Below are 18,870 nucleotides of genomic sequence, written 5' to 3'. Positions count from 1 at the left end.
CATGGATTCAGCCCCCCCCCCCCCCCAAATGTTTTTAAATCTTAGTGGCTATTACATCCAAAATGCAGACAGCTGGGATGGGGGAGGAGGGATGGGTCAGGTCCCATCTTTTTCAAGACAGTTTCACTGATTGGCATCGGTCCTGGCTCGTATCACTTGCCTGGCTGGCTACCCTGTGGGCCAGCTGCAGCTGGAGGTCCAGAGGCTGCTCTTGCACTGACCTGTAGCCTAGTAGTTAGATCCTACAGCTTTCACTCCCCAATTAGTAACCTAAACCCCTTCAGGGTGACAAGGTACCTAAAACCTGAGCCACCAGCCCTGAACAAATTTCCTACTTGCTTGGCTGAGAAACGAGGGTGGTTGTCACCCTTCTTGTGATTTACACAAAGTTATATGCCTTCCTGTAACTGCATAAGACTTAACGTGCATAAGTAACCCAAGATGTGACTTACCTTGCTACTATAGCTGCTTAAGTACTAGTTACCTGGCTAAAGGTAGAGTGGAGGTAGAGTTAAGCTTAGTTTGCAGCTGAGGCTGGGCCTACTCAGAGATGCCTTGTTTTATCTACTTTTCACTTACCATCAGCCAGGCATGTTAGCACACCTGCATCACCCATTTCTGCGTGCATAGTGCCCTCGAGCATTGATGATCCCCAGCCCATGTTTAAATACTTGCAATACCTAACTAAACTAGCCAGGCTTGGGTGAAGCCGCTCTGGGACTTTTAATCGGCAGGAGATTGCAGAGCACCAGTTACCAAAGGCCTGAGTGAATATAGCTAGTTCTAAACAATGTTCAAATATTTGGGACTACCTGGATGGGTGTTTTTTTTTTTAATACCTTTGGGAAAAAATGTGAAAGAAGCTAAAGGCCCTGTAGATATAAGCAGAGCAAAGGAAGCTTGAGCCTAACTGGCAAACAATGTAATCAATGTTACTTACACCAGCAGTAGATGGGTGGGAGGGAACAGACGACACTGTTGTCTGCTGGGTGGCAACAGATGATGATCTTTGTTGTGGCAGCTCTACAGTTTTAGCCTGCTTGTAGCCAACTAGGGAATAAAAGAGTGGTAAATGAGCTGCAGGCTTGTTCCTTACCTCCCCCTCTCAATGTTGTTTTTCCAAAGCTGTGAACTGTGTTTTTGATACTTGTAAATAAAGATGATACTGCACCAGCTCAGCAAATCTCCATAACCCCATTGACCTCCATGCCAGTGTAGGTTAATTGGTGAGTCTGGCCAGTATCTGAAGTTCAAGTGCATTGGATATTGGGAAAATGGCATTACTGTTTATTTTTCTATACTGCCTTGTAGTCCTGTCCAGATCTTTACCTAGAAAACGGGGGTTTTTTCCCGTGCATTTTCCAACTTGCGCAAATGTATCTCTACTACATTACAGAGTTGGGACTAGAGCCCAGGAGCCTCAGTTCTGTTGCTCTAACCCAAGTGACATGCTGGAGCAGGACCTGATATTTCAGAGCTGGTGGACGCCAGCCCATTAGAGGTTCAGCATTACTTCCCCCTCTCAGTTCACTCTGCTCGCATTGGGCAAGGCCACCCGTACCCTTTCCTACAGAGTACAGGCCCTTCCCCTTGATGGGTGGGTAGAGTTGTTTCCCTATCCCGCTCCACTGTTGACCTTCACTCCCACAGTACGCACTGGGGCATGCCCATCAGCTAATGCACACCAACACAATCACCTTGCTGATTTCATGTGTGCAAAGGGAAGAAGAGAGTGAGGTAAGACACAAAAAAAGTAGAGTCCAGAGGACAAGGGGACTCCTGGTATAGGCGAGCCAGTCAGCCAGGACCTCCAGCAGACAAAGTCCCAAGTTGGGACCAGGCTCAACTGCCTGACACCCTCACTAAGCACAGTGCACTTTGGAAGTGGGCTATGTCCAAGGTGTTAAAACACCTATCAATGAAGCAGCAGCCCACTTTTGCAGCTCAGGTGATGTTTGCTTTGAGAATAGTAGTGGGCAAGGTGGAGTTTGCTGTCCTGCATTAAGGCAGAGGAAGGTAACACCAGCCAATCCGAGTCCTCTCAATCCTAGGTTGACCTGTGATTAAACAACAAGGGTTTGTCCCCTTCCTACCTGTTGTGGTTGTAGCAAAGAAGCCTCCATTACTGTAATAGGACAGGTGTTGCTCCCCGCCCTCTGAGTGCTCCGATTTCTCATCGCCGGCACTAATGCTTAACGCGCTGGCGGAACGAGAGTGCTCCCGGCTGCGGCGCTGGGCATGGACTTGGGAAGGGAAACAAGGAGAAACCAGACTGAGTGCTACTCTGTTTCCAGTTACCTCGGTAGTACTCTACAGCAAGGCCAAATTCTCCATGAGATCCCACTGCCACTGACTGCAAGGGTGCTGGTCTACCACAGGTGAGTGCTGGTATATAGGGCTTATCTGGCATAGTAGGAAGACGCTACTAAGCCAAGCTACTTACATTCTAGATAGCTTTGCAAGTGCAATAATATCTAATGAAAAAAACACAGCAAATGGTTAATGGTTGAAATTTAGGAGCATTCAACTGCTGCAGTGTTACTGGAAGGGCAAAGTAGGGACTTCTTGATAGACAAGCATGATTCAACGTCCCTATTTTTTTCTGTTGGAAAGAGCAGTATGCTTTTCTTTAGGTTTTCCAACCCCATTTTTTTTCTGTATTTGCTTGTTGTATGTCCCACTGCTGATATTCAGCTCTTACCTTTATTTTTATAAGAAAATTATATTTTCAAAGCACTTGGCCCCAGTTAAGCTATTAAACCAAGCAGGACCACTGAGAACCGTTAATGACACCTTGATGTGAACACCTCCCTTCGTTGTCCCTGACTGAAATTTTCCAGAAGCTGAAGGGTGCACTGTACATTAATAAAGTGGATACTTTGCTGTCCTCAGTCAATCCATGCCCCCATCCCCGCTGTTGATGTTAGCACAGCTCTTTTCTCAAAAAAACAAGAGGAAGAAAATGGAAATGGGAAGGGAAACAAAAAGAATGCCAAGATCCCATACCACCTCTTCATTACACATTCTGGTAAGCTAAGAAAGACTTACTTTTGATAGACATACTATGATGCATAAGCTAACTAGATAACAAACAATCCAACACGCCCCATGTGAAGAACTAATATGCATGTATATAGTAAGAGGTTGAATCATTTCTGCATTTTCAAGATTAGCTATACCTATTGTCTATAGGTTTATATGGTTCATTAGCTCTATATGGATGTTCGCTATCAACACCACATCTGAAGCTAGTTAGTTTAGCTACCTAGCTATGCAGGTTGTAACCTTCAAAGTGGGCCCAAGGGCCCTCATCCCCTCTCTTTCACTAGAATTTGGGTGCCTCCATATTTAATAAATGACATCCAGAAATCAGTACACAAATCTACTCCTTTTTCAACTTCCTCATTTCCTGCAACTGATGAAAAACACTCCAAGTGGAGATCTGAGATGTCCTCTGGTAGCCAAAAACTCAGTATACATCTGAGTCAGAAACGCATTGAACTGGAAGACAAGCACAGTATCAAGCATAACATTTAGCACTAGACCCAAAGTAGGATGTAGGTGCCCCAGTTGCACTTTAGATGGAATTTAGATGTCCTAGTGCAAGATCTGCAAAAACCTAAATATGGAGGCATTTCAGGTGGTGAAAACACCTAAAATCTCACTGCTGTACATGCCCAGAAATGTCACCATTTTTGCTGAGGTGAATCGTTAAGCACAAAACCTACACCAGAAGCCATCTGGAATTCACCAGCTAGGCATTAGTGTCCCTGCAGGGCTCAGTTCAACCAGCATGGTCAAAACACACCTAAAATGCTTTGACAACACTGAGTTCAGTGCCAACTTCTGCCATCATCCATGAGCACCTTTTGTATAACAGCTTTTCAAAGCTACATATGCCATCCCTCCCAAAGAAAAGTGCTCTAACCCAGGACATCCCTCCCACGCTTTGATATCCCTCTCACTGGGGTGGCAGGCTCCCTGCTTGCTTGCTTTTCTTTTGGCCCCATGACACTTCACTCCCTTCTGCCCAGGGACCCAACATCTTCAACACGCCTCCCCCTTCCTAGGAAAATGGTCATATCACTGCACAATTTTGCTTGGGTGAATCTACACATGAGCTTTAATGTGCAGTAGCCTATTTGCTCATTAAAAAGGTGCATTAAAAAGTGTTAATATGCTAATACGCAGTAGAATAGGCTTTTGTGCATTAAGTGTCACCTAAAAAGCATGCATTTGCGCTACTACGCATTAGCACAGCCTAGTGTGCATTTATTTAGTACCTCATATTGGAGGTACTAAATTTAATGCGCATTAGGAAAAGCACACGTAGGAACGCCCCTTGTGTCTTAAAAGAATGAATCATTTGCCTGTAATAAAGGTACAAGCTTAAAGTTGTGAGTCTGTATCTCACATGGACACCTGAAACCCTGAAACAGTCACCTACCCTGAGAAGAGAGGTGAGATTTTAGACAAACAGGACTCTTTGGCATTTCCCCTTGGCTGTCCCTTCACTCTGTGTGCAGGGTATTTTGAACTCCAGTCCTCAGTGACTAACTAGCCTGAAGCCAAATATATGGAATTTAGGCATAATCTGTGTTTCCATTCCCAAAGCCTAGCACCTAAACATTAGACATGAGAACGTTTGGTTTTTGCCACCCGTGAGTCACTTTTCGGATTTATCCTTAGTTCCCGTCACTGGCAGATAGCGTGGAACATACCGGATATCATGTGAAGGCTTCTGGACTGAATGTTGTCTTCTGCAGGGTCATAGTCAAAGACTGATCCAGGATTAGTGCGCCAAACACGAAGATCTGTAAGAGAAAGGTGTTGAATTTTTACCCATTATCTGAAAATCAGATACAGACGAAGAACCAGAACACAAGAATTTCCTAGAGACATTTGGCAGTAAACTTTGTTGCCTAAAGCTGAACACATTTGAAGAATGTAAGCAAAGAAGCTTACAAAGAATTTAATCAACCCATAATGCTCAAATCTTAAATTCTCAAATTTAAACCAGATCAGCTATTAGTGAGAGCCGTTTTTTCTCCTTAATACTAATTTGTACAGTGAAGTCACATTCATTCCTGCAGGATCTGCAAAGACGGTTCAAACAAAAGGGTCGCCCACTGGCAACCTGCCCAGCCAGCACCAAGGGGTCCTGCCACCACGGAGAGAAAGACTGGGCCACTTCCCACAGCTCAGGGGCTGCCCGGCCCAGGTGCCAGTTTGTTCCCCAGCCATGGGGCAGGTGGGGAGGCTCTGCCAAAAACATGATTGGCCCCCTCATTGCTTCAGCCTTCAGCTGGCGCCTGCAGCCAGCAGGATGCCTGGTGCCACCCAGGAGGGGGCTGGCTTTCTCCAGGGGCAGCACGGGGTGTCGGGCAGGGGCAGAGGGGTCCCTGCCTAACACCCCTAGGCTCCCCTTCCCCCTGCCCCTGCCCAACACCCTGCGCTGCCCCTTAGGAAGCCAGCCTCTTCCTGGGCAGCGCCAGGCATTCTGCCAGTCACAGGTGCCTGCTGAAGGCAGAAGCAGTGAGGGGCTCAATCCTGCTTTTGGCAGAGCCTCTCTGCCTGCCCCATGGTTGGGGAGGGAGCTGCCACCAGGCCATGCAGCCCCTGAGCTGCAGGGGTGGGCGCAGTCCTTCCCTGCACAGTGGCAACACCTCCTGAGACCAGCTGGGCAGCCTGCCAGTGTCTGGCATACTGCCCAAGCTCCCAGGGGCCCAATCCAACTTCCTGGGAGTCCACCAGCATGCTGCCTCTCCCACAAGCCCACCTGGGCTTTCAGTGTCTCGCACACTGAGGCTGGGTCAATTTATACATTGGACATACAAAAATCCTAACTGTGTTTTACAGAAACATGGGGTCAATTTATATGTGTCGACCTATACTCTGTACAATATGGTCATTTACATGGCTCTTTAAATGTTGTTCTATAATCCCTCTACACCAAACTGAAAAAGCTCTGGATTAAGCATAACGTTCCAGATAGCAGATGACTGCAGAATACCTGTAAAATTGTTGTCTTGATCCTGGTCCACTCGTTTGCGCTCCATTTCCACAACGCGCCTTTGAATGCCTCTGTAGTTAATATCGCTGAAATCATACGTGTTCTTTTTCACACGCTCTGTAATGGGATCAGTAACCACAGGCGTAAAGCTACCTTTGTGTTTCTCAAAATCTTCATGGTATTTCACCTACAAGTAAAACAAAATACATGTCTATTTTTCTGGAGGTGAGTTAAATAAGTGATTTTTCTTGAGGAGGTATCAGGTAGAGATGTGCACTGACATCTTTGAACCTTCTGTAATCCAAGTTGTTTACCCCTTTTGAATTCTTTTATGTTTTTGATAGATCAATATTATAATGAGAATTGCCATAGTACATTAGCCCAGACCTGGCAAATAAAGGATCTCATGAGGCCTCTGAGTTCAATTCTTATACTACTTCTTAAACTTCTAAAAAAAAATCAATCCCTACCGTGGAGATGTGTCGCTGGCTGTCTCGTACACGCCTCATTTCAGGAGTATCGAGCACATATGCTGCTCTGCCTTGCACTTGTTTCCGGAAACTATCTGAATAAAGAACCTGATAAATGAGAAACAGGGAAGGAACAGGGGTCAGCGAGGATGCCTTTGAGTTCTTGGCAAGCGTGTCAAGCAGGAAGGTATGAAATGAGAAATAATGAATAAGGAAGTGTTGGCCAAACCCTGGCCATCAAGCCAGATGTTAAGTTGTTTAGTAAGACATGGATGGCACAGGTATGGTATAGTTCTAACCCCCAAACCTTTTACACTAAGTAAAAAGACCTTTGACTTCACAAGACTTGAACATGAGGGTGAAAATGATGATGATGTCTCTTTAATGCAATGAAATTGAAAATTGTTCTTAGATACAATACCTTGGGACCAATTCTGTTTGTGTTCATTGACATGCAACTCACTGATTTTAATGGTATAGTAGAAAAAACACTTAGGATGTTTATACCATACAGACTTCTTATATTAAATTATATTATGAGGTTTTGCATATCCTTCTGCAGCAGTCCTAGATAAATCAACCTTGCTGAAACTACTTGGGTACGTAACAGTTTGCAGGCTACAGCATGATGAATAGAGGGCGGGGTGGGGAGGCAGGGGAATTGTCATAAGGGGATAAACCTTTTGTGTTTAACTTATTTTATCTAAAATATCAGAAAAATAAACCAGATATCAGTGCTGCTGAAGAATGTTCACTCTGCATCTCATACTGTGTAAGCACACTAAGCACAGAAGATATTATTAGGGATTTAGATAGTTAAAGTTGTTATTTAAAAATCAAATAATTATTTTAAAATCCTGAAGCAGTTAATCATATGTAAACAAGGAGTTGGTTAAACAAGGATAATAAAATGATAAGAATTAAAAGGGTTATATTTTAGTTTAGGGTTATATTTAGTTATATTCTTCTTAGAATTCAAAACTAGGTAGTAAAGTTAATATCTGAACTAGATTCTTAAGTTGAATAAGGAAAGGACTACACAATTTATGTTGTTAAAATGTTATTTGCTATTTTTTGCTTATCATCCTATTAAATACCGAGCTAATATTTTCTTGATTGCGTTTAGCTCTCTCCATCTCTGGAGTCATAGGTGTCGGAGTTCCTTTTCCCATGTTCTCTTTGTACCATACCTATAGTGTACAAAAAAAGTATCCAGAAATCAAGAACTAGACAATTGTTGAAGAAACACTTGGTCAATGGTGTTATTGTTTAATCAGACTCAGCAGTGCATGGGTATAAATCTCAAAGTAAAGCAGTTAAAGAGTTATTTGATAAAAAGTAAAACTGATCTTTTAACTGAAAAAAACAAAGAAAAAAGACTTGAAAAATTGGGATAAATTAGCAGTGGGAGAGTTTTTCAGGCTTGTTATTTTTAATAGAAAGCTGTTGATTTATTTTCTTCAATACCGAGCTAATGTGTTCTTGATTGCGTTTCACTCTTTCCATCTCTGGAGTTAGAGGTGTCGGAGTGGCTTTCCCTAAGCCTTCTTTGTACATTACCTACAAATTGCAAAGACGTATTCAAAAAATCACAGAACTGTACAATGGCAGGATATTTTTAAATTGTTACTTTTTATAGTAAATGTCATTGATTAATGAAAAAGCTCAGAGGAAAAAGGATATTTATAGAAATATGTTAATAGGAAAAAGAAAATCAATTCTTGTCATTCAAAAGAACCAATAAAAATTACAATTTAAAAATTTGTGGAAAATATTAGGAGTTAAATAAAACCAGGCAAAATAAGTTATTTAGAGATGTTCAGTAACATCCCATTTTGATTTCTCAAAACAGTACCAAGCTAATGTGTTCTTGATTGCGTTTGACTCTTTCCATCTCTGGAGTAAGGGGTGTCGGAGTGGCTTTCCCTAAGCCTTCTTTGTACATAACCTACAAATTGCAAAGATGTATTCAAAAAATCATAGAACTGTACGACGGAAGGATATTTTAAATTGTTACTTTGTTATAGTAAATGTCACTAATTAATGAGGAAAAAAACTCAGGGGAAAAAGGTTGTTTATAAAAATAAGTTAATAGGAAAAAGAAAATCAATTCTTGTAAGAGCCGATCAAAAATGACATTCTAAAAATCTGGGGGAAAAATTAGGAGTTAAACGAAACCAGGCAGAGTAAGTTATTTAGAGATGCTCTGTCATGTCTCATTTTGGTTTCTCAAAACAATACCAAGCTAATGTTTTCTTGATTGCGCTTGACTCTCTCTATCTCTGGAGTGACAGGTGTCGGGGTTGCTTGCCCCAGGTTTTCTTTGTACAACACCTATGGGATACAAAAGATGTATCCAAAATATTAAACCTGATACAAAAGAATGTTATACAATTATCATATTTCACTGCATGAATGCCAGCACAGTTGGGGACAGGGATGTGTAATGTGTGAAAAAGAAACTGTAAACAAAAAATAAAAGATTATTAAATGGCTGATTTCATATTAACATGGAAGGGCTCTATCCAGCTGCAAGAATCCATGACATTCGGGGGTCCATAAGCTCTGGAAAGTTGTCTGTGCCTGCAGCAGACCTATTCAAAGAAAAGGTTCGTCCTCTCTCCAGGAATTTTTGATCTAAGAAGAGCTGAAAAATGAGTCCATCTCCCATACACCACACAGGTCCAGCCTCATCTATTGCAAACCTTGATACAGAGATGATGGGGTAGAAGGAATCACAGTAGAAGGGGCAGTTTGGAAGTGGTCATCTATGCTCAAGCACCTGAAATGCTCAACCCCAACCCGAGCAGTGTGCATGGATTCCACCGACTACCCTTCCACAACTGGTAAACTTCTAGTGTGCCAGTTTATGAGGAAAGGTTGCGGGACCTGAACCTGTTCAGCCTTCAAAAGAGAAGGCTGAGGGGGGATCTTGTGGCCTGTTATAAACTGGTTAGGGGGGATCAGCAGGTGCTGGGGGAGTCCCTGTTCCCCCGAGCGCCGCAAGGAGTGACCAGGAACAATGGTCACAAGCTGGCGGAGGGAAGGTTTAAGTTGGATATCAGGAGGCGCTACTTCACGGTGAGGGCGGCTAGGGTCTGGAACCAGCTTCCAAGTGAGGTGGTGCAGGCTCCCACCCTGGGGGTTTTTAAGAGGAGGTTGGATGACCACCTTGCTGGGGTCGTTTGACCCCAGTGCTCTTCCTTCCATGGCAGGGGGTCAGACTAGATCTGCTCAGGTCCCTTCCGACCCTAGAAACTATGAAACTATGGAGTGCCTGCAGCAATGGGTACCACATGCAGTATGTGCCTGCTCCCAGGATGAGCACTGGGTATGTGGGCTGGACCCAGTGCTACAGAGCATCAGCACAGGCAGACCACTGCATGCAGCCTGCACCCTGGATGCCCTATTACGTTCAATGCCAGATCCAGCTCATATGCTGTGAGCAACATGAATACCAATTCACTGAGGGTTAATCGCATTATGCTCATCAGAGGCAGGCTCTCCTTGGCTTTAGCTGAAAAAGAGACAGGAGGCTTTGCTGAGCTCTTGGGCCAGCAGCCATAGTTAATATCTGGATAGAGCCCTACAGACATAAGAGCAAGATTATAAAAACCAAAGGGTCAAATGTTAACACTAAAACTAGGTTTATTTTTAGAAGCAAAGGGGGAAATTATTATGCAAACAGACAGAATTACCTAATTTTAAAGCTAAAAAGCCTTTCTGTTATGTGTTAGAATGTTATTAATTAAAACATAAGTTAAAAGGGGGAAATGGTTGACTTCATAGGTACCGAGCTAATGAATTCTTGAGTCCGTTTGACCCTCTCCATCTCTGGAGTGATTGGTGTTGGGGTCGCTTTCCCCACGTTTTCTTTGTACAAAACCTATAGGATACAAGGAGTATCCAAACATCATCAAAAAGCAACAACAACAAAAACAAGAATGCTTCTGAATGATCACATTTAGAAAGTGTTACTTTGTGGGCCCACTCCTGTTTTCAATAAAATCAATGGGAACTTGGTCATTAATTTAATTGAGTGCAGAAATAGTCCCGGTAGAGTATCAGCACTGCATAAAAGCAAAATAGTATGGTAGTAAGAATGCTAGAAGGGTAAACAGCAACAGAAAAGGAAATACTGAAAAAAATCACAAAAAGGAAAAAAAAAGTCAAGATCCTGTATGAAAACCTAATATTAAAGTGTTAAGGGTTCCACAGTTTGCTTATAAGAGAAAAGGATGGCTTTAATGCTAAGTAGTGAATTCACATCTTTTTAAGTTAAGAAGCACCGCTTGTTAAAATCTGTACTATTTTGTTAAATATTTCATATCTGAAAGAGCTTTTTCCTGTTAGAAATACCGAGCTAATGTGTTCTTGATTGCGTTTGACTCTCTCCATCTCTGGAGTAATGGGTGTCGGGGTTGCTTTCCCTAAGCTCTCTTTGTACAACACCTGTGAGACATAAGAAAGCAGCCAAAGAAAGCAGCAATAAATACATGTCTAATTGTGACAAATCTGAAGCTGAAGGCATGTCCTAGGTTGTTTCCCTTCCCCTCCCAATTTTGTAGGACTGGTATTACATTTTTAAAAGAATGCATTTGAGAAATTTGTTTCTGGAAAACAAGGATTTAACATATATCTTTTTAAGTAGATACCCATTCTTTTAAGAAATATTAATAATTCTTTTAAGAAATATTCTGTTACATTCATTACACACAAAACCACAAAAAGCAGCAGATAAGGAGCCAGGGCTATTATCAAAATGAGTGTTACCACTTTAAAAGACGAAGTAAAAGCTTCAAGAAAAAAAGGAAGGAAAAAGTAGAAGGGAATATGGTTAAAAGTTCTTCAGATTAGAAGTGTAGCACTGGAAACAAGTTATAAAGAACAGTGGAAGAGCAAAACTTGGCAAGTTAAAGCAGTCACTGCAAACTGCAGTAAGACACAAAGAAGTTGTGGTAATCTGTGTAAGTCGATTTATGTGAAAAATAAACAGGGGGGGAACTTTTCAGAATACGTGTTAAAACATCCATTTTGAATACCGAGTTAAAAGAAACTTTTCTCCTAGCACAAATACCGAGCTAATGTGTTCCTGGTTGCGTTTGACTCTCTCCACCTCTGGAGTGATAGGTGTGGGGGTTCCAGTCCCCACGTGCTCTTTGTACAACACCTGTGTGGTAACAAGCAGCACCCGAGAAAACAAATGAACAAGAAAACAAACAAACAAATCAGAAGAGCAATAAGAATTACATCTGATACCATCTCAGAGTCAGTCCTGGGTCTGATCCTGCTTCCCTGTACACACAAAGCTGCCACTGAAAGCAATGAGCATTTTGATTATGGCTTCATGATCAAATACTTCCAATGTCTCATTCTAGAATAGGTACAAAATCCACAAGAAAATGGTTTTCCTTGCAAATGCTGAGCAAAAGTCTGTCTGATTGCATGAGAATTTTCTGACTGTCTCTGGGAAATTCAACCCGTGCTTTTGACCAGCCAAAGAGATCTACTAGAGAACATAAAACATCCAATACAGCAAAAGACAAAAAGGAGGCTGGGACAAGGAGTAAAATGGTTAACATTGTTTAGGATTTATAAATTATAACACTGGAAAACAAAATAAGGTAAGTAACAATCATTGTAAAAAATGTACTGGGATGAGGGAAAAGAGGACTCTGCTGGCATTATTTGTATCAGCTGATTACTTGGAAGGGATGGGGTAGGAGATTTTTATAAAGGTTAAAACATTCATTTTAAATGGCATTAAAGGGAACTTTTTTCAAAGATACCGAGCTAATGTGTTCTTGATTGCGTTTGACTCTCTCCATCTCTGGAGTGATTGGTGTTGGGGTCCCTGTCCCCAGGCTCTCTTTGTACAATACCTGTGGGGTGATATGGAAATATTAAAAAAACAAAAACACAAAAAAGCAAGAGTCAATAACACTCTGCTTGCCAGGGAAAAGTGATGCATGTAAGGAAGACATTTGGCTCCATAGCTGCCATCAGCAAAAGCAGGAAAAGTTATTAGGGGAAAAAAGAGCTCTGAAGTTAGTGTCATATACAATATGTTGTGATCAGTTTTTAATGGAAAAATCTTCCTGTCTGAATGAGTATATTTCATCTACCATGAAATACAATGGCGTAACTGCAGCGGAGCGACTGCCCCAGACACCAACTTGGAGGTCAAGGGAGCAGAAAACTACTGACAGTGCAACAGAAACCGGACATCATCACTGCACATTTGTGTGGCAGTTGCCCCAGACAGGCACCTGACTACCTTGTTACGCCCCTGATGAAATATTAAAGGTGAAGTCTTTTTACAGGTTAAAATATCTAGTAAAATGGTATTAGGAAAATTATTTTCTTTCTGTAAGTAAAAAGAGAACATTTTCTTGTTTGTATCTGATCCTACGTCCCCTGTAGGCATTTTGCTAAGCTTCCTTCTTTTAACACATATGCAATTAGGCAGCTTCATCTTCCCCGCAAAATTAATAAAATCCTACTGAAGGTTCAGAGTTAATATTAAGGACTCTTATTTGTTTCTTTTTAAGAAGATTACCTTAAAATGAGCGTGTCAGCAAATAGCACTGGAGAAATGCTAATGCTAAAAAGAAGCAACCTGCGTGTAAGGATAAACTCGCTGCTGCTACAGGTATGAAGGCAGCAGGGCTGAAATGATTTAGTCAGCCAAACAGAGTCATATCACCTGAAGATCAGGCCAAGCATGTGTTAATTCTTATATAGACTAAACCCAGGGGGAAAATATCAAAAATTGAAGCAAATACAAAAAGAAGTCTTGGTGTTATTTTCAAAAGGCAAAAATTAACTTCGGAGTCAAAAGAAAGGTTGGGCCAAGGGATCAGAGAGTTAACATTGTTCAGGATTGTCTACATGAGAAGTCTGGGAGCAGATATAAGGTAAGTAACAATCACTGGAAAACTGCAGTAAAGTGATGGGAAAGAGGATGTTCTTATTTGTATGAGTTCATTACAAAAAGCAATAAGGAGGGTTTTTTTTTTCTTTAAAGGTTAAAACATTATTTAAAAATGGAGTTAAAGGGAACTTTTTGTTTTCAGAAAATACCGAGCTAATGTGTTCTTGATTGCGTTTGATTCTCTCAATCTCTGGAGTGACAGGAATTGGAGTTCCTGTCCCTAGGTCCTCTTTGTACAACACCTGTATAGCAACAAGGAAGTGGAGTTAAAGGCATGAAGTGGAGTAATTATGTTAAAGTCTGCTACATGGACTCACATGACCTGAAGACCACATTTTAGTTCTTATAAAATAAAATTGGGGAAAAAAATATAATGGATCGAGGCAATATTACAAAGAAAAGTCCTGGGTGTTATTTTCTAAAAGTAAAAATTAATTTCAGAGTCAAAAGAAAGGTTGGGGCAAGGGATAAGATGCCTGCCATTATTCAAGATTATTTACATCAAAAAATATGGGGACACAATTAAGGTAAGTAACAATCACTGGAAAACTGCAGTAAAATGATGGAAAAGAGGATGTTCTTATTTGTATGAGTTGATTACAGACAGGAATAAGGATGACACCTTTTGCATAAAGGTTAAAAATATTTTAAAATGGAGTTAAAGGGAACTTTATTTTTTTTAGAAAATACCGAGCTAATGTGTTCTTGATTGAGTTTGACTCTCTCCATCTCTGGAGTGATTGGTGTTGGGGTCCCTGTCCCCACGTTTTCTTTGTACAACACCTGAATAGCAACAAGGAAGTATAAGAAACATGAAAAACAATAAAAATACAATAACAGTCCATTGTGTGAAGTTAATCACTGAACATGAAGGAAAAACATTTTTATGTGTACCAAATTTACCATGAACCAAAAAAAACTGGAAAAGTTCATAAGTAACCCAGCCAAAGTCAGTGCTGCATTCAGTAATTGTGATCAAGTTTGATGGAATTCTTTAGATAGGCAGAAATGTCATGTCACATGTCTTACGTGCACAACAGTAGGTGAAAAATAGCACTTAGGCAAATAAAGAAAAACAAATAAAATAGCTCTATGTTTTATAAAATGGACAAAATCAATGAGGTGGATATTGTTAAGACTCCTGCAGAATTATAAAAATCCTAAAAACATAGGTACAAAAATAAGGTAGGTAATAGTCATGGAAATTTGTAAATGGTGGGAAAAGGGTGGTTTTGCTTTTTTGAAGTTAGTTACATGGAAGGGAAATGGTGAAATGTTTATGAATGTTAAGAAATTCATCTTAAATGGTGTTAAAGGGAACTTTTTTCCTTTCAGAAAAATACCGAGCTAATGTGTTCTTGATTGCGCTTCACTCTCTCCATCTCTGGAGTGACAGGTGTTGGGGTTCCAATCCCCAAGCCCTCTTTGTACAACACCTGCATGGTAGCAAAGAGGTGTCAAAAAAAGAAAAAAAGGAACAAATTAATAAAAATGTAGCTGCCATGGTGGAAGTGTTAAGCACAACAAATACTTTTGCATTAACCCTGTCCCAAGCCAAAGAAAAGTTAGAGGAGAAACCTGCTAACATCACTGATTTTGCACTTTGCTTTGATCTTAGTTATGCACACACACATCTTATTGGTAAGAGCTGTATGGGTGTATCTGAGGACACCGTAGAGCCAAATTCTAATTTCACTTACACCATATTAAATCTGGAGAAACTGCACTGATTTAAGTGAATGTGACAGCATAAGTGAGATAACAGTATAGTCTCCTAAGTAGCACATTAACCCTAAAGTGAGCAGAGAATTCAACCTGTGATTGGTTCAAAAGTGGTGTAAATCAATTCAAACTTCCCACAGTATAAATAGGGATGCTAAAAAGCGAAGAAAAGAAATTAAAGTCATGGCATAAGCTGAATTTAGGACCACTATTCAAATGGAATGCATCAGAAGCTGAAGAGATTTTCCCAGGGCTTGTGTGTACTACAGTAAATCTTCATTACACATGTAAATCTCTTCAGCTATGGCGATGCAGGGATGGGGATGCTGCCCAGGTTCTCCTTCCAAAACCTGCAGGACACAAGAAAAGCATCCAACACAGCAAGAACAAAGGAAGGACAAGTTACGTTCTAAGCACTTTCTACTGTATACTTTAAAGAAATGTTAGGTTTTATTTTTCATTTGCACTGCACCAGCAGGGTAATACTAATGGCTGTTAGAATAAGAGGGAACTCCATTCTGAATATCACATGGAAGGAAAAATAAGGGAGCGTGGTTAAAATAAGGTTAAACTGTCAAAGAAGGAACTATTTACAGTATCTAAGATGGATTTAGGTGGAATATTTAAATAATCAAACAAAGATTTAGTGATTCAGTAAAAAAGGGTTGGGATTCAAAGCCCTGCAACAGGTTAAAAGAAAAAAAATTGATAAGGATGAGTTAAAGGGGTTTTATTTTGTTTTATTTTAATGTTTAGAAATACCGAGCTAATGTGTTCTTGATTGCGTTTGACTCTCTCCATCTCTGGAGTGATTGGTGTTGGGGTCCCTGTCCCCAAGCCCTCTTTGTACAACACCTGTGAAGTACAAAAAAGGATCCAAAAAAATCACTTGAAATAGGAAAAGTCATCAAACTCTTGCTATTTGGTGAGTAGTTTTTAGTACCAATACTGCTGTTTATGATTTCACACTTCATCTAAGGGTGAATGCTAAGGAAAGTGGAGGGTGATTGATTATTCAGTCTATATACCATAAAAATGATATAGATGATAATTTGTTAATGAAGAGGAAGGGATAGTGCCTTGTTAATTCCATAGCTTACCTCAGGTTTGGTTTGGTTTTGATTTTTAAGGGTTTTTTGTTTTGTTTTGTTTTTTACACATGTAAAGTTGTAAGTCACCCAAAAAGTTAAAGCAAAATGAGATAAGGGGAATGCATTATAAATACTGGGATTTTTTTTTTTTTTTTTTAATGAAGCATTGAAGAAACAAAGGAAGATTGTTAGGATGTTATTATGAAAGGATGAGTTGTTATGGAAGTTTTTATTTCTTTGAAAAATACCGAGCTAATGTGTTCTTGATTGCGTTTGACTCTCTCTATCTCTGGAGTGACAGGTGTTGGGATCCCTGTCCCCAGGTCCTCTTTGTACAATACCTGCAGAATACAAGCACCCAGAAAGGTGATAAGAAAATTGCACTCTTTTCACAGAAATGTAACTGCAGCACTCTTTGCTGTAAATATACTTAATTTAAATTAAATCTATGTACATTTTCTTTGTCTGCTTCTCTGAATTTTGACATTGGTTTGTGACAAGTCAAGATTTGTCTGGACTTGTGATTATTTCTTCAGAAGTTGCCTGTATTTTTCATGAAGAGTATATGAGATGTCTGATCCAAAACTATTATCCAGAGTCAAGAAACTTTCATTGTATTGGTGGTTCTTCTTAACAATCCACAGAACATACTTATATATTGCATAACACTTCTTAAAAAGGCCATCAAAGTAAGAAAATGGTTAGAATAAATAAATGCTCAAAAAGGCATTCAAGGCAGGAGAAAGCAAATGAAGTAAATTCAGGGTTAGAAAAAGGTAGCATAGCTTGAAAATATAACTTTGTTATGCTAAACTAAGCTGTAAAAACAATTAGAATTAAAAGGAGCAAAGATAAAAAAGGGTAGCTACAAAGGGTAAAAAGGGAAAGCCATTACAAGTTACTAATATTGATTTATTAGGGAATTACTGGCACTTGAATTTACGGTGAACATCTGAGGTGCTAATAAACAAAAGACCATATCCTGCCATGTTTCTACATGCACAATTCTCTTTTAGTTAAGAGGAATGTTGCCCAACAAGCAGCAGAGTAGGGTATATCTTTTGACACTGTTACACTTACTAGTATCAGAAAAGATCCAGGTGTTCTTTGAACTTCTCAATGTAGCCAGGTTTTGTGACAATCAAAATGGTTCCAATTACTTGTACAGAAATTTTCTTCCAATCATTGTTGCAGAACTTGCCCTTAACTATGTGTTTGGAATAGGGAATAGACTTAAACCTCCTAAGCGTTAAGTTTATCAAGCCTCAAGACTGAACAGTGCAGAAATCTGGAGTTCTAACATCCAGCTGCAGCTGCTCAGCAGAATGATGGAGGGGTGCCTTCAGCAGGCAACATCCTTTAATAGTAACAGAAGTTTAAGCCTAAGGAGAATACCCACCCGCAAGGTGCAGCTAAAAATGATAGCATTTGTTAGAAAGGAAGAGAAGGACTGTTTAGTAGAGCAAACAGGATGTTACTACAGTAATGGGTCACACAAATGAGTATAAAAAATATCAGCCACTACCGAGCTGATGTGCTTCTGTGTCTCCTTGACACGTTTCACTTCTGGGAGATCAGGAATTGGAGTTCCTTTTCCAATACTTTCCTTGTACTTAATCTACAAAGTCACACATATTCAAAAAACAAAAGGACTTACATTAAAGCGCGTAAAAAACCCACACTTCATATCCAATTACATAAGAACAAAGAATCAGAGGATACACTCTAACTTACTGAAATGTAAAGCATTACATGCACCCATGTGGAAGGATAGTCAAGGCACTTTCTATGATCTGTGTCATCAGGGTATTTAAGTCTCAACTCTGGTCTCATACAATGCAGTTGCGATGGATTCCCATACCATAGTTTCTTACATACAACACACCCCAGAAAATACACAGCTTGTTTTTGAAAGGCAGAATGAAGAGAGCATTTTTCCAGAGTTATGGCAGCATGGAGCAGGGACAGAACCTAACTCAGCCTTCCTTCCCCGCGTAACTAAAGCTGAAACCCTAACTGTTCCTGAAGACTGGTTTCCATGGGTGGGTCTTTGACTTTGAAAAGAGCTAAAGAGGCCCCAAGGTTATGAAATAGGACACGCCTAAACAAAATTAGCTTGGTTTTCAGGGATGAAAACCTGCACATCCTATTGACTTCAATATGAGAGCTGAGAGAAACAACTCAGCACCTTTGACTATATATAACTCCGTTTTAAAAGTAGAGCACCGTTTTCAAAACCTTCCAATCCTTTTACAGTTAATCTGTCAGCAGATACATGAGAACAGAGATGCGATGCAACCATTAACAGGATGACAATCTGTCCCATTTTTCCTGGAACAGTCCTGGATTTTGGAGGCGGGTCCCAGGCATGAGGCACAGATTAAAATGGGGCACAGTCCAGTGGGGAAGGGAAATGGCACAGGCCCCAGGAAGGCTGCCAGGCAGGCTGCCTGTTGCAGCATGTCACTCTTCTTCCAGCTCTCCCTGAAGTTTACTTCTGACTTGCCAACACGGGAGGAAGGGAGGGGGTCACTTTAAGACTTAAAAGTGTCCAGGATGTCCTGTATTGCCAAACAGGATTGATGGTCACCCTAACCATTAAAAGTGCTTACTAAATTTAATTGTTTATATATATATATA

General features: G+C 40.5%; 1 protein-coding gene across 8 annotated transcripts in view; it reads right to left on the bottom strand.

Annotated features, from left to right (window-relative positions):
- Positions 1 to 18,870, bottom strand: part of NEB (nebulin) — a 255,506-nt gene that overhangs the window by 6,718 nt on the left and 229,918 nt on the right. For 2 of the 8 annotated variants that reach the window (XM_019522419.1, XM_019522421.1), the window contains 7 exons: positions 17,756 to 17,848; positions 7,581 to 7,673; positions 6,484 to 6,591; positions 6,014 to 6,200; positions 4,722 to 4,814; positions 2,094 to 2,243; positions 941 to 1,050 (listed from right to left, as the gene is read on the bottom strand). In XM_019522419.1, the coding sequence (XP_019377964.1) occupies positions 941 to 1,050; positions 2,094 to 2,243; positions 4,722 to 4,814; positions 6,014 to 6,200; positions 6,484 to 6,591; positions 7,581 to 7,673; positions 17,756 to 17,848 (834 nt within the window). Of the gene's footprint in view, positions 1 to 940; positions 1,051 to 2,093; positions 2,244 to 4,721; positions 4,815 to 6,013; positions 6,201 to 6,483; positions 6,592 to 7,580; positions 7,674 to 7,950; positions 8,044 to 8,338; positions 8,432 to 8,724; positions 8,818 to 10,276; positions 10,370 to 10,842; positions 10,936 to 11,560; positions 11,654 to 12,272; positions 12,366 to 13,566; positions 13,660 to 14,107; positions 14,201 to 14,760; positions 14,854 to 15,901; positions 15,995 to 16,478; positions 16,572 to 17,755; positions 17,849 to 18,870 lie in introns of all 8 variants that reach the window. The other 6 variants (XM_019522414.1, XM_019522420.1, XM_019522415.1 and 3 more) reach the window with 6 other exon arrangements.

This window comes from Gavialis gangeticus, unplaced genomic scaffold (assembly GCF_001723915.1).
Source record: "Gavialis gangeticus isolate Ggan-Ray unplaced genomic scaffold, GavGan_comp1, whole genome shotgun sequence".
NCBI lineage: Eukaryota > Metazoa > Chordata > Crocodylia > Gavialidae > Gavialis > Gavialis gangeticus.
This window is presented reverse-complemented; position numbering and strand designations above follow the sequence as displayed.